The 16,645-nt window shown below is 38.3% G+C and overlaps 1 protein-coding gene across 1 annotated transcript in view; it reads right to left on the reverse strand.

The window, feature by feature from the left end:
- The window catches only part of PDE7A (phosphodiesterase 7A), a 113,889-nt gene that overhangs the window by 41,720 nt on the left and 55,524 nt on the right, over positions 1 to 16,645 (reverse strand). The window contains exons 2-3 of the mRNA XM_060287605.2: positions 4,874 to 4,934; positions 1,606 to 1,689 (exon numbers count right to left, since the gene is read on the reverse strand). Of these exons, the coding sequence (XP_060143588.1) occupies positions 1,606 to 1,689; positions 4,874 to 4,934 (145 nt within the window). The remainder of the gene's footprint in view (positions 1 to 1,605; positions 1,690 to 4,873; positions 4,935 to 16,645) is intronic.

Below are 16,645 nucleotides of genomic sequence, written 5' to 3' on the forward strand. Positions count from 1 at the left end.
CTGTTCTAGGATCCACTGAAGACGTGAGGACACAGGGCAACTCACTGCCCCAAGACTGGAGAGACAGGCAAAGAGAGACAACTTACTGGCACAGAGACTCACAAATGGAAACCTCCTTGGGAACCGGTGCCGGGGCAGAGAAACCTGAACTATAATCGATGAACTTTTGGAGGCTTTTCTGAGAGTTAAAAACTCCAGGGAAATCCAGTCATGGGGTGGGAGGGGGGAGCAGAATTTTGTGAGATTTACCTCCAGGAGCTTGACCAGGTTAATCCCACAGTAAATGTCTGCCAGAACTCACACAAGAAGAAGGTGCCAACCTGAAAAGGCCCATCTCTATTAAAGAAATTGAATCAATAATCAGCAACCTTCCAAAACAGAAAACATCAGGCCTAGAGGGGTTCACTGGTGAGTTCTTTAAGGAAGAAATTATACCAATCCTCTAAAATCTCTTTCAGAGGCTAAAAGCACAGGTAACACTTCCTAGCTCACTCTAACCAGACATTATAAAAAAAAGAAAACTACAGACCATTCTCTCTCATGCATATAAATGCAGAAATTCTCAATAAAATATTGGCAAACCAAATCCAAAAGAGTCTCCTTCCTCCAAAGAAGATTAACACTTACTTCTAAGCAGGTGGCTTAGAGGCACTAAAATCACAGACCACCTTAATCTAATCATTACTTCCGAGAGTTTAAAGCTGGGATTTTTTTTCTAATATAAAGCACTTTGGGTCTCTGACTGAAGCATAGAGAGTTTACCAGGACAATTCCCCAACCTTGGTGAACTACAAACACCTGTTTTTGTTTTTCTGGCCTCAAGTGTCCAACAAAAGCTCTGCTCAGCTTCTCACCCACTTTTCCCAGCATCAGCAGATGCCACTAAGGGGAAAAGTAGCCTGAAATGCCTGCCTCGTCCTTGCCTCAACAGCACTCTGATACACTCCAATACACGTCTTTTCTACTGTGTCTAGTTTTTCTAATTTTTTCAATTGTATTGTTAATCCAAATAATTCATCCAACATGACCAAAAGAGGAACTCCTCCAAAAACAGATTTAATACGGTTACTATTTAAGGGTTTTAGAAGTCCTGTTTTTTCCCTTTTTCTCCCATTATGCACCAGAACCAAACAATATTTGTTTTCGAAATACGCATTCTACCAAACATCTTTCAGGGGTACGTGTGTTTTTAAATAAATCCAAGGGATATATACCTTGTTAACTATGAGATACCTTTATATAATGTCACCTGCACAAAAACATTTTATCTAGAGTCGTGAAGACAAAACATTTAGAATAAAACAACTTTTTGAACATATAGTTTTTAAAAAGAAAAAAATGTACCAAAGTAATTTCACATTTAAATAAGAAAGAAGAAAAACCATACCAGCTTTCATATTTTGATACTTTCCAATTCTACTTGCCTCTAAACATTTACAAGTATTATTTAGAAATAAAGTGTCATTTATCATGACCCAGTATTTTAAAAACATTTTAAACATAATATGTTTTTCCTTGGATTCGCTTTCCCTTGGAAAATTACATAATTTTATGAAGATCTTTTACTGGAAGTCTGAGAGAAATACTGTATCTGCTAACACTTACCGTGAAAAATACGAAAATCAATATATGGATGAGAACCTCTCCTTTCTGATTCAAATCCTGCTCGACTCCTTACGCGTACATCTCCTGGACAGAATCAGGAATAAAACATAAGTTTAGAAGGCTGCCATTCAGGAAGAAGCTCCCACATGCAATAAAGGTCTATGTGGGATCAAACCCATAACTCAGGCTACTAATGATATAAATGGAATAAGTAGTTAAGAGCTGATTTATTTGAAAGGTTTTACAAATTTTTGGCACTAAGTTATAAGGCTAGATGAGGTTTTTTTTTTAACCTACCCCTCTAATAATTATAATCTCTATTTTAGAGTCACCTTCTGAAAGATGAGCCATGTATATGATAATCCAACCTCATATCTTATTACTCACATGGAGTTAAAAAAAATCCTCAGCACAAAACTTTAAAAAGCCACAAATGAGAAGCAAATATTTATTAAGTGTCTACTCTGTGCCTAACACTATACTATAAGGGATATAAAGAAACAGAAAATATATGACCTATTCTCAAGCAGCTTATAATTTTTTACATGTACAGAAAATTAAAATGTTAAAGATTTTGCCTGAAATGTTTAATTTGGTCAATCTTCTTTTTTCTCATTGACAGTGGGTATAGTCAAGGTCTTTAGTTGGGTCTTAAACTTTGTTGTTTATAAGCTCAGTATTGTTTCTTCCTATATTCATATGACTTTTGGATCTACTTCTCCATACAGCAACATAACCACTGCAATCTTCTGCCAGGTGCTCTTTTTCTGCCTTGCAGACATTATTTCATTTAATTCTCTAACCAAATCTGAGAGATAGGAATCTTAACCCCCATTTTCAGATGCAGAAACTGAGATTTTTAGATGTTTAAGAGCATGCATATGCCACAAAGCTAGTGTAAAGGTGTGCCAGGGTTTAAACCTAGTTCTGCGGGCTCCAAAGGCGGCACCTTTCCCACTACACTTCCACAGCCTCCGAGTTTATAACCTTTAAGTCTCCAGTCCCTATTCCTGTGCCCTCGCAATTCCGCTTGCCTGGAAGGCTCTCCTGCTTATTCTTTGTTTCAAGGTGCCTGTCATCCACCATGAGTCCATCCCGCAACGATTAATCCCTTCTCTCATGTGGTGATGCCTTCACTCTCTATTGGATGTTTACTGAGCACTCACTACATGTCAGGTAACACAGCAGTGAGCAGAATATATAAAGTCCCTGTCTTCGTGAAGCGCACCCTTTCATGGAGTGACACAAATAATAAAACAAACAAATAATTTCATTCTATGGAAGATGGTAAAAAGCACCATGCAGAAAACTAAAGCAAGGAAAGAACAGGGAGGAGGAGTCGGGGAGGAGTGATTCATGGCTGTGGTCAGAGACCTCAGCGAACGGGAGGCATCTGAGCAGAGGCCTGGAGGCAGCAAAGCAGTGAGCCACACGGCCACCTGGATGAAGACGGGTCCAGACGTAGGGAGAGCAAGTATGAATACCCTGAGATGGGAGCATGCTTGTCACGTTCAAGGTCAAGCAAAAAGGCCCGCATGGCTGGAGTGAGGTGAATGAGGGGAACTGGTAGGAGGTGTGGTCAGAGAAACAGTAGGGCCACATCACACTGGACCTTCAACGGGCCACTGTAATTGCTTTGGCTGTTACTCCAAGACAGAAAACTATCGGAAGATTCAGAACAGAGGGGTGAGATGGACTCAGGTCTGAAAAGGTTCACTCTGGCTGCATAGACTAGAATCAAGTAGAGACGCACAGGCAGACGCTGGGAGACACTCAAGGAGTGAGTGCATTCAACGAGGCAACAGCTATGGCCTGCGGGGAGGGGGATATGGGGAGATCCTGGTCAAGGGGGTAAAAAGTTTCAGTTACGCAGGGAAGTTCTGGAGATCTAATGTACAACTATGTGACGACAGCTACCGATAAAAAACCGGGTAACTGTGGTTCAGTTAGGGATGGTAACAGCATTGTGGTGGGGAAATCCTGGATACACTTTGAAGGTATCAGCCAAGAGGATGTGGTGATGAAGTAAACACAGAGGAAATAAGAAATAAGAGTCAAGAATGACGCCAAGGTTCCTGACCTGACAACCAGAAGAATGGAGTTCCATTTTCTGAGACGGTGAAAGAATGCAAAATCACAGACCTGGGGAACACAAATCTTTTAACACATATGTCAAATGTGAGGTACCCATAACCATGTGGAGATGCTCTACAGAGTGAAGAAGACAGGAGTCTAAAACTCTGTTTTAAGGAGAGTACAATCCTGACATGTCTACAGAGAGAGATGGAGACAGTAAAGAAGGAAAGGCTCAACATTCCTGGGGGGAATATGTGCTAGAGTGGAATGGGACCAGGCAGGCAAGATACACAAGGTAACTTAAAGCGAGAAAAAGGGAAGAGCAAAAACAGGACACTGGAGAACACACAGGCCTAAGACTATGAAAAGGAGTTAATGAAAGAGGCACAAACAAACAAACAAAAAACCCCAAACCAAATCACCACCCCAGAAGCAGGTGAAGAAGAAGGATGACTAAATATCATAGAAATTGAGCGAGGAATTCTGAGTATAAGCAGAGCAGTCATGAAGAAAAGACAGTAAGAAAAGATGAGTAAAGGTGCCTACTGGAATCTTTATAGTATGTTTTTAATAGTATGAATTAAAGTACAAGGGATCAAGGAGTGCGTGGATGAAGAGAAAAATCTGGCAAAGAGAGGGAAAGAGAGAAACTACACACATATATGTATGTGTGTGTGTGTATATATATATATATCAATTATACATGTATATATACACACATCAAATTCATTTTACCCTCTGGACTTGAGTAATACATTAAAGATTTAAGAACTGAGACTAGGAGAAGACAAATGGCCTTCTCACCTGCCAACTGAGAACAAACACATCCAGTGACAGGACTATGCGATCAGGTAATTCACGGTCTCGTCTTTGTTCGTGTTACCGTTTAGTATTCAGCAACTGTACAAATCTAAGACTCTTTTTATGAAGAATAATCAGGATGCAACTTGAAATTGTATACTAATCACAGAGTCCCAGTTATTAAGCCAGAGACTTCTCAATTACCCAAACTCTAAGATGCCCCTCTTTATTCACATCATATTAATTTTGGCTTCTAGACTCAACTTCAAAGTAATAGGCCATTTCTGCTGCAAACAGTGATGAAAAGCTACCTAATGAAAGATATCTCGATCTTGAATTCACAGCAGATAACAAAATTAACTGATATTGGTGCAAAATAAATAATTCTTACCTAGCATACGAATGTACAACGCAGTCTGATCAGAGCTGTCATAGGAGATAGCTCCACGCCTCTAGAAAAAAAAAAAAACACACATTTTAATGCATGATAATTTAAAATGTGATATAAAATTCAATTCAACAAACATGTATTTATTATTTTTTGTGACGCACTGTGCAAGAGAAGTTGGGATATACAAAATGAAATTAAATACAGCATTTGCTCTTGAAATCTCTAGTTGTGAGGAAGACAAATAATTATAATACAATATGATTAAGCATTGTTGGAGAAGTGGATACAGAGTGAGGAACACAGTAGGTGGAAATTTAATGTCAGAGTACATCATACAAGCCCACTTGAAGAGAGAGCCTCTGCAGAGGTAGTCGGAATTGATGGAGAGACACAGTTCAACTACTTCACTATTCTCTTCACTTAAACATGAATGAATAAGCAAACAAGAATCATCAGACATTTGAAGAAACTCTTTAGCTAGAAATAAATGGAACAAAATGAAAAACCAAATGGCCCAGAAGCTACAAGAAATAAGAGAATTTAAAAAATGTAATTAGTGTACTCAGAGAAATCTGAGTAAAACAAAAAATGGGGTGCACTGAAAGAGAACAGATTTAAAAATATATTTTGAGCTTAAAAATAAACAGGTATAAAAAGTATCTTGCAACATTACTCATAATGGCCCCCAACTGGAAACAATCCAAATGTCTACCAAGTAATGCGGTATAGCCGTACAATATTATTCAGTATTCAATATCTAGTGTTGTTATCCAGACATAAAAAGGACTGAAGTACTGATACATGTTACAACATGGTTGAATCCTGAGAACAGTATATGGAGTGAAAGGAGCCAGTCACAAAGGACCACAAAGCATATGTTTCCAATTATATGAAATATCCAAACAGGCAAATCCACAGAGTCAGAAAGCAGACTGGTGGTTGCCTAGAGTTGGGAGAGTTGGTGGGAACTGGAGAGTGAATGCTAATGGGCTTTCTACCTGCAGGGTTTCTACCTGCAATGATGAAAGTGTTCTCAAATTAACTGTGGTGATGACTGCACAACTCTGTGACTATACCAAAAAGCACTGAAATTAAAAAAAAAACCACCCACTTTAAATGGGTGAATCGTATGGTACATGAACTATACCTCAATAAAGCCATTTATAAAAAATAACGAGTATTGCAAATATTTTAAATATAATTACCGAAAAAAACCAAAAGCAAGAAACCAAAAAACACCTCTGTAAGACCTGAAACACCCTCAGCAAGTTCTGCCAACTCCACCTTCACACCCATCTCCCTTCCTCGATCTCCACTTCTTCATTCTGTCTCAGGCAATAGCATCTCTCACCTGGCCTCCTGCAATGTTCTGCCCTGCAGACTGGTTTTCCTGCTGCATCTCTTGGCCCCCAGTCCATTCACGCAGAAGCAAGAGTGAACATTCCAGCTACTGCTCAGAAGTCCTCCAATGGCCCCCACTAGACTTGGAATAAACTCCAAACACCTAACTCTCCATGATCTGCCTACCCCTCAGTCCTCTTGTCCTACCCGCCCTCTTTCTACCACTAAGAGCCAGCCACCCTGGCCGCCTTGCCCTCCCTCAACCACGCCACACGCACAGCCTTGATACCTGCTGTTCTGTCCAGGATCACTGCATCATCGTTCCCTTCTTACCTCTCAGGTTCCAGACAAAATGTCATGTCTTCAGAGAGGCAGTCCCAGACTACCAAACCTGAAGTCACCAGAGAGTCACCCTCCCCAGAGTCCCTACGTTCATGCTCTGTACAGCACACCTAGCTGACCTACTCTTGTTAGCTTGTTCTAAAACAAAAGCTCCACAAGAGCAAGAACCATGTCTGACTTATTCACCACTGTGTCCTTGTCCCCAGATATAGAATAAATCCCAACATTTAGAATAGTGCCCAGCACATTCTAATGTAATCAATAATATTAGCTGAATAAACAGGCAAGCAAATTCTTAAAAAACAGTAATAAATAGAACTAGTGTCATGAGCTATTATAAAGTAGTGACACTACAGAGAATCTAGAATCAAATCCAAGAATACACAGAAATTTTGTATATGCTAAATAAAGGATCTAAAATCTGTGGAGAGGAAATTCCCTGGCGGCCCAGTGGTTAGGACTCAGCACTTTCACTGCCAAGGGCTGGGGTTCAATTCCTGGTCAGGGAACTAAGGTCCAACAAGCTGTGTGTACACGGCCAAAAAAAAAAAAAAAAAAATCAAGTTAATTATTTGATTTAAAATGCTAGATTAAGTGGCTGTTATCTGGAAAAACATAAGGCTGTATTATTACCTTCCTACTCCAAAATAAATTACACATGGAACAGAAATTTTAATGTAAAACAACAGCATGAAAATATTAGAAGAAAACGTAACTGTATTAAAAAAAAATCTCAAATAACAACAAGGACCTACTGCATAGCACAGGGAACTATATTCAATATCTTATAATAACCTATAATGGAAAAGGATCTGAAAAAGAATATATATATATATATATATATATGTATAACTGAATCACTTTGCTGTACACCTGAAACTAACACAACATTGTAAATCAACTATACTTCAATAAAGTTTTTTAAATTTAAATAACGACTCAAAAAGAAATCTTAACTAGGAAAGGCCTTTCTAACTGTTCTATAAAATCCAGAAATCATGAAAAACAAATCAATTTGGCCACATAAAAGTTAAATTATGTATGGCAAAATATACCATAAACATAGGCAAAAGACAAACTCCAAATGAAGAAAAATGAGTTCAACAGATACGACAAAGGGCTAATTTTTCCCTGCTACACCTAAAAATGAAGGGAGAAAAAAGAAGTGTCTTACAAATCAATTACAAAATGAATAATAGTGTAGAAAACCAGGTAGGACATAAACACACTACTCACAGAAAGAGAAATAATAAACTAATAAACACAAGAAAAAATGCCTGACTTCATTAACAAAATACATATTAAAGAAATGAGATGGTATTTTTACATACTAATGATCTTCTTTCCTCACAAACCCCTGGCATGAAATTTACAACTCTTCAACATATACCTAGAAATCTCAAGGAAAAATAATGTTTTTTTTACTGTTATTATAAAGAAAAGCTACTGTATTTAAAGCCCTCATTTGGATTTAGTATGCAAAATAGCTCCTCAAATCATTGTTATTATCTCCTCCATGCTTACCATTTAAGAGAAAAACATCAATTAAACTGCTATGACTTAATGTATCCTTAAACAAACAAACAAAAAACCCCACCAGTTCAGGAAATATAAAAGGAACACAAGTCACAAGCAAAAATAAAATTCTAATTTTCAACACTGGCTGCCTCCAGGGAAGCTGAAGGACAGATACAAGGGTAGGAAGAGGACTTTTCAATGAATATCTTTTGAATTTTGTAGCACGTGTAGTTATTATATATTCACAAAATACATCGAACTAAAATTTAAAGCTACAGTAAGAATGTACTACAAAGAAATCTACAAAGAAATGGATGATCTCAAAACCCAAGGGACTAAATCATACAGAACACACTCCTGGCAGCATCATGCTTAATAAAGTTAGTGTCTTCCACCAACAGAAGACCCTGAGCCTCCTGCAGTGTTTCATGGTAAATGACTTATTCTGGAGCAAACAGCCACTGTAATCACTTGGTATTAAAAGGCACGACTCACACCTGCTGTTCCCATCTCTACCCCAAGATATTTATCTTATTAGATTTCAAGACTCCCCTTAATACCACCATATTAGAGGAAAACCTAGTAGTCTGGAGAGCACATATGTGGAGATAAATACTTCTATCGGCCAAATCATATTCATGAAACCACAGATATAATTATGTAATAGTTTGTCATGGTCAGGACCTATCAACCCACTATTATCCAATCAAATTGGGTAAATAGCTTGTTAAAACACATTTTAACCTGTTATCTCTAACAGTTCTCTTCAGGAGAAGGGTTGCCTTTTTTTTTTTTTTTTTTTTTTTTTATGAGGGGAAGGGTATTTACTAAAAGAGCCACTAATTAGAAAGGTAAAGTCTCATTTATCACTTTAAGGATTGAGAAAGACTAACATCAGCTGTTAAAATAGTATAAGTAAGAAGCTGGGTAATGAACATAATCTAGATTATAACTATGACACTAAATTTATTTTAAGGTAATCACTTTAGACTTAGTTATAGAGGCACTAACTTAGGGTCTGTATTAGTTAACCATTACAAAAACTTGGCAGAAAGGGTAGAATTTAATTTTAATATATTTTAACAAATTACTTTGGGATGTGCAAAATATTCAAGTTATTTTATTCATTACTAATTTAAGGAAGCCTGGTCCACAAATACTTAGCTTAAATGCTATCCTAACCTGCAAGACACAACTCTCATGAAACAAATCCAAATGAGATAACAGAAAAATTTTTTAAGAATGGACTTAAAAAAAAGGTGGCTCCAACAATGAATACATTCTGAGTGATAATTTACTCATGTGTTGCCTCACAGACCAAGATTTAAGTGAATATTATTAAACTGTAAACAGTCTAGGTAAAATAATCTAAAGTAACTCTTTTTGGATAAATATACTATAAATTATAACATTAAAAATTTGATTTCCATGTTAGAATGTTACTTTAAAAAATAATTATATGTGCTTTATACACCAAGACTGCAGCACAGACTTAACATATATCTTTGTAAAAAAAAGACTATCATTTTTAAAGCCATATACTAGTAAAATTGTTTTTAATAAAGACAGTAAAACAAATTTAATCAAATTCCCGTGTCACAGTGTTAGTCATAAAACACTCGGGGCTATCATCCACATTCCCACCTCACCTCACCAGTGAATGGAAACAACTGAGAAGCTTCTACTCGTGACTTTTCTAATTTAGCCATCCTGGGAACAGCTCGTAAAGCAAACTAGTGTAAGTCAAACCACGGGTGAGGCCCAGCTAATCAGAAACTGACAGCCGCAGCACAAACAAGTTAAACTCTAAGGTTCCAAAGGATCCGCCACCACACAGACGGGAGTTCTGAGTGCCCTTGTAAGACACTCAAGCTTGCATCGGGGTGAATCGCGGCTCTTCCGCAAAAGATCTGACAAGGTAAATGACAAAAGGCGTAAAAGTTGTTCCTGATATTGGTTAATACGTAACTTTTAAAGACAGACATGTTTTTTTTGGTTTGTTTTGGCGCAGCTTATGAGATCTTAGTTCCCCAACCAGGGATTAAAACCCGCGCCCTCGGCTGTGGAAGCGCCGAGTCCTAACCACTGGACCGCCAGGGAATTCCCAAGACAGACATGTTTTAAAACTGAGCAAAGATATCTTAAGTGCTATGGTTTTTATCTTGTTTGGGTTTTCCAGTAAAATAATCAATTGTGCAAAGGCGTGTGTATTTCCCTTAGATGGTGAAGTAATGATATATTAACTCCTTGCTGAGCTCCTACTCTGCCAGAAAATGCTCCAGGCGCTTTCATACAAAACCTCACTTACCCGCACAAGACCTCTGTGAGGCAGGTCTTATACGCCGGGTTTTGGAGATTAGTAAACAGGTCACGGGGCTTAAACACAACAGCACTAAATACATTTTTGGGTAACGTTACAAAAACGGTAACACGCTACAAAAGATGAAGCCCAAAGTTCTGAAAGCAGTTTTCTCTGATGCAGTAAAGTGAGCTTTTTCAGACCGTATTCATCTTACGTATGCTAGAAAAGCGTTCGCACCTGAGTGCCTATCTAAGTACGAATCCATCCATTGAACACTATCCTTCCCAGTCCTCTTCCCTATGCAAACAATATATTAAAAAAAAAAAATCACACTCTTAAAACTAGCATTCTTTTTGTTTAAAAACTTAATTTAAATTTTTTGGTGGTTATAACAAAAGTAAAAAAATCTCTGAAAACATCCACAATTCAACTAATGCATTATTAACATTAACTTGACCTTCATTCAGTAACTTGGCAAGCTAATCCTTTAAAAACAATTAGTAAATTGGTGTGAGTGAAACAAAATTCATTCTTAACTTACAAAACACAAGATTTAAAAAATCTGAGTGCACTGTTTTTAAGAGATTTCTTCAATCGTATTCACTAAGAAAACAGGACTGCTTCAAGAAAAAGACAATTATGCTTAAAACAATATGCTTAAATGTGAAAAACATTACATTATCAGGGATTCAAACCTCGCTTGAAGAAGAAATATAAAAGAAGCTTTTGTGTTGCTTATTAGCAAACAATGATGGCCTTATACATTTTAAGATACTATTCACACTTTTCAATTTCTTAATAAAGGAAGACAAAAGCTGCCTGGTGGATGAAAGACCATCATTTTTATACAAGTATAGAAAAATAATTTCAAATAGTATAATCTTAAGTATTTCCTACTTTGGACTCTCATTCGGATGGCAAATGGCTAGCATTCTAGCAAGCATTTCTTTCTTTTTTTTTTTTAAATCATAGCATAATTTTAATAGGGAATAATGAAGACAACTTAATACGGAATGCTAGATTCAGTTGATGAAATACTATAGCAAGCATTTCTTAAGCCCGATATTTGGAATTCAAATTTAAAAACAACAGATATATAATAATCTTACTCTTTTCAACATATTAAATAAAGTAAGGCATATATTTCCGCAGCAGGAAGACCTTAAGTGAGAACATGAGAGACAGTGGTATTTAGTTTTTAAAAAGTTTTTAATTGTTTAGAAATCCTCAATAATTATACTTTAAATTTATAAGCAACAGTAAATTTGCTATCTCCAGAAGAGAATGTTTAAAATACGTACACCAAATGTCTAAACTGTTTAGTTCCATAATCTTAAAAGTTGAACTTCTTTAAGTGTAAAAACTTCTTTAAAGGAATGATCCTGAGGAAAGCTACCTCGATACCAAGGAATGATACCATAAAAAGCCCTTCAGGAGGAATAGGTGGGAGAAGAATAAAAATCACAGGCAGTAATCTCAAGCTTCTCAGCTGACAGGTAAAACGTGTAGCTCTTTTAATCAGAGAAATAACACTGAAGCAAAAGGAGAAGAAATTTGACTAGCAAGTTCACTCCTACCCATATATGAACTAATGATTAATGTCATAATCCTAAAAATAAAGATGGCCTACCTTAGAGGCGATCCACTTGATAAGAACCAAGGCCAGACACCAGATCAATGTAATTCCCATTGGATCAATGAAAAGCCCCCTGCATAGCCTCCCTCCTCTCCCAGAGGGCAATGAGCAAGGAAGATTTGTTAGGATCTGACAATAACCAGCTGTCCCGAGGCAGAAGAGAGGGGACACTGCCTGCCTTGAACCTCACGCAGCTGCCTTCAAACAAGGGTCACCTGACTCTCTGAGAAAATGCTGCCAGCCGGCCTTCCTACCAGCGCGTGGTTAATGCCACAGCCCAGGGCTGGGGAAGGAGAGTCAGTAAAGCTGGAAGAGGGGAGGAAACACCTTCGTGAGCGCTGACCTAACAGTCTCACAAAATGTAGGCAAACGAGGTCTCCAGCTGGCCCCAAGCACATCCCCGACCTTAACACCAGGAATGCTTTCAAATAACTTCCAAAAAATGTTTGGCAGTACTAAAAATTTCCTCATTTCCTCCACGTAGACCGGTGTCACAGGTATAATGTCCTGGCATTTAAAAATATTAATGCATTTTACTCTATTTTTTCAACTTTAAATACTGAATTGGTCAACTCTATTTCCTTTAGAGCTAGGATTACTTTATGAATGCTAGGGGCTTTCATAGATAATGTTGTGCTATTTAACATTATAATTCACTCATTATGGATTTATTGACAAAGGCCAGTCTATCTGCATTTTTCAAGCAAGTACACTATTTCCAAGCCCGACTTGCAGTCTAGCTTACATGATAATATTTGTGTTACACGTCTCATTCTTCTCTCAGCTGTGAGTGAGCTCGGTGAAAGCAAAGTGGGTCTCTATTCATCTTCATGATCTCTCACAGCAGCCAGCAGAGAAAAAGCCTTTCATGAAACTTTCATGCGAGTATTCATTAAGCTGCAACTAGGTACCAGGCCCTTTGCTGGACGCCAGGGGTATAATCTTTGAGTGAGAACGGAAAGGGCTCCTGCCCTCCCGAAACTTACAGTTTAGTCAGTCTACGTTAATCGAAGTCTGCAAATAAATACAAAACTGCAACGGAAACAAGTACGACGGAGCTGCGACGGGAACCGCCAACAAAGCCCCGGGTCTGACCAGGTTAGGAGGTCAGGGGCTTCTTCCCAGAGGCCCTGAAATGTCCCTGAGCTGAACTGCAAGGGCAAGAACACGAAGAGGATGGGAAGAATGATCCTCACAGACATGACAACGCACAACAAAGACAAGCAGAAGATTCGGGAAGAAGAGCAGAGGAGGCTGCAGTGCAGGCTGTGGGACCCCACAGTGGAGGCCCTGAGAAGGGGCTTCGTCTGCATCCTAAAAGCCAATCCCACCCTGCTGGAGACTTCAGCAGGTTTTGGTCAAGGGCAGCTCATTGGGGTAGGGGCTGGGGGGCGGTCAGGAGGCCACAGAGGAGGCCCAGGAGAGGCGCTCACGGACTGTGCTGGGGGGAAACGTGGACAGGCTGGGAAACACTCCGGATGCGACAGGACTACGTCATGGGCTGCAGTTCATGGTGAGACAAAGGCATCTGCCTAGTGGCGGTACCCACATGACGGTTCTAAAATATTTGAAAACAGCCCAAATAGTTCAAATACCAATGCTGTTTTCATTATCCAATCCTCAGTAGGAAGAGTTTATTTTTTTTAAAAAAGTTAATTCTCCACCTGTCAAAATGAGGCATAAACTCAAATTACAGATGCACATCACAATTTTTCTAAATTGAAGCTATACATAACATATGGCCATACATTTCCCACTACACCTTATACATTATACACACACACACACACGCACACTTCTTTCTACTGAACTAACAAGCTGTAATGCTAATCCTTGCACAAATGGAGATAACTTTTTTAGTCTGTCATGAAACTAGGTGTGGCATGAGATTGTCAGGGTCTTGGATTACTCTCTGGGCAGTAAGGTTCCAGCCGGCAAGCTCAAAGGATGCCCAGGAACAGGTCAGAGCAGCCAAATGTCATCAGCTCCACCCTCAGGAGAACCGCTGGCGGTCATCATTCGTTATCTGCCGCACTAGCCTGGGCTGCACTCTCCAAATTAGCCTACCACCTCGATGCCCAGCCCAGAAATACTTCCTATCCTCACAGCTCCCAGCCAGTCAGCTGCTCGAAAAGTTGAGTTCTATGAAGCAAACAAGATCCTATTATTTTTGGTACGTTTTGATAAATGCCCTTTTGGTTAACGGTGGTGAGGTCAAGAATCTCAACTTGCTTTTCGTCTAAAAGTGGAGGACTGGGACTTCCCTGGTGGTCCAGTGGTTAAGACTTCGTGCTTCCATGGCAGGAGGCGCGGGTTCGACCCCTGGTCGGGGAACTAGATCCCACATGCGGCAGGGCGGAGCCAAAAAGAAGTAAATAAATACAAGTGAAGGATTGAACAAGGGAAGAGGGAAAGAATCAGAACTGAGACACACAGGGAAAGAAGAAAGGCAGTCCTAAAAATTCTCTCATTTAAATGAACTTCTGTCGAGATTATCCCACCATCTCAAAACTCCACTGGGAGTCAAGAGCCTGGGTTTATTTCCCAGCTGTACTGCCAAGAGCTGAGTGAACCTGGGTGAATCACCACCTGTAAAGGCCTTGCTTTCCTCCCTTCACAGGAGTTAAATAACATCTGTAAAAGAATACCTCACTCATAGCAGGCTCTCAATAACATTTAGCCAAGTCCAAATTAAATAATTAAGACCTAACAATGATCATGACCTAACCACTCCAGCTCCACCCCAACTCTGGGCTTAACTGAAATCACATGGCTCATGAGGGCAACGTGTGCTGTGCTTGCCCAGAGCCCTGGGAACCTCTCCTGAGGCCTGGTACGGCTAAGGTCATTTTTCACACCAGTGAATATAGGCTGGCTCCCTAAAATGGTTCCCCAGCATCCTCCTTCTTAAATACCTACTGTATGTCTGACACTAAAATACAGAGATAATCAAGACACAGTCCTTCCAGATCAGAAATTTCCTATTTGAATAGAAACAGCTACTAAGTTTATGCCTAAAATCATAGCTCCTTCATTGCTGATGACAGATTTACATCACTCAAATCTCACAAAAAACTCAGGCAATACAAGTTTTTCTTAAAACAGTACACTCACCTTTCTTAATGGCACGGACCTAATGGCTTTAAAACTTTTTCCTATTCTGAGATATGAAGTATTTATCACTAATTTATCTTGATAAAGTATAAGACTTCTCTTAATAAAAAATTTTCAATAAGACGAAATAGAAACAAAAGCTGTCATCAAATTGTATTAACACTCCTTTACAATATTATGTCTATTTCTTAGAAAATTATCTTAAAATTAATCTTTCTAAATATAAAATAATTTATTATCCCATAAAGAAATAGTTGCCTCTTTTACAATAATAACAAATGTATTCTTTTACGTTAACTTTTCTCACCTGTCTCAAAGCCTTAGTGAAACATGACAGAGCAACAAAAAAAATCACTTGACTATACTAGAAAAATTAATGCATAGGAGACAGCTAAGCTTTATGAAAACAGAATTTAAAACTATAAGAAAAAGGTATAAAACTCTTTACCTTGCTGGGGCTTATAAAAGTAATATCTGAACAGTCAGGGTATTAAAAGCAAATCTCACTATTTTAGGAGTATGATCAATAGAAGGAAAAGGTACAGCTTTGATCACTGTGTCTTAAGAGAAGTAATCCAAGTACAAATTTTATCCCTGGGGCTCTCTGCCACTCACAGGACACCTGTCAATCTTGGCAATAGCCTTTAGCTATCCATATAGAGACTCAGCATGTCCTTCTCTTGACCAAATTAGGCTAACCTCAACTGCATTGACATCAGTGTCTATAATTTTGGAATCCTGTTGACAAGAAGAGCCTATCCCAGAGTTCTTTATAAAAAATGTAATGTCTGTTGGAAATTATAACCAAATTTATAATAGAAAAATGTGAATACTATAGTCTAAACCTTCCAACTGTGCTTTTATCATTTTGAATTCCAACCAATTTTAATACCAAATAGTAAATCTGGGCGGGTTTTTTATTTCTATTACTAAAAACCACATATCGGAACTTATTATTTTTCAAATGTTATGAATTTCAAGAGATATGAAACTGACCAAAAAAATTAATCCTTGATAAGTAACAAAAATTATTTTAAAACTATGGTAACATGGGAGTTTTACCACGTAATTAAGACCTTTGTGTCATACTGATTTAGAGTTCTGAATTAAGTTTTCTGTTGGACAGTAATTAACGGCAATGAACATGTGATTAGTCTTGGTATGAAGTATTCAATAATAAAAACACCCGGACCTTTTACAAACATTCAAGTCTTCTGGTCCAGAAAACTACATTTTATGATATTAAAAGAACTCAGAGATTTGCTTATTGAATGACTGTTCACAGTATCTCACACCAGTCAGAATGGCCATCATCAAAAAATCTAGAACAATAAATGCTGGAGACGGTATGGAGAAAAGGGAACACTCTTGCACTGCTGGTGGGAATGTGAATTGGTACAGTCACTATGGAGAACAGTATGGAGGTTCCTTAAAAAACTACAAACAGAACTACCATATGACCCAGCAATCCCACTACTGGGCATATACCCTGAGAAAACCGTAATTCAGAAAGAGTCAT

Source organism: Globicephala melas, chromosome 17 (assembly GCF_963455315.2).
Source record: "Globicephala melas chromosome 17, mGloMel1.2, whole genome shotgun sequence".
Classification (NCBI taxonomy): domain Eukaryota; kingdom Metazoa; phylum Chordata; class Mammalia; order Artiodactyla; family Delphinidae; genus Globicephala; species Globicephala melas.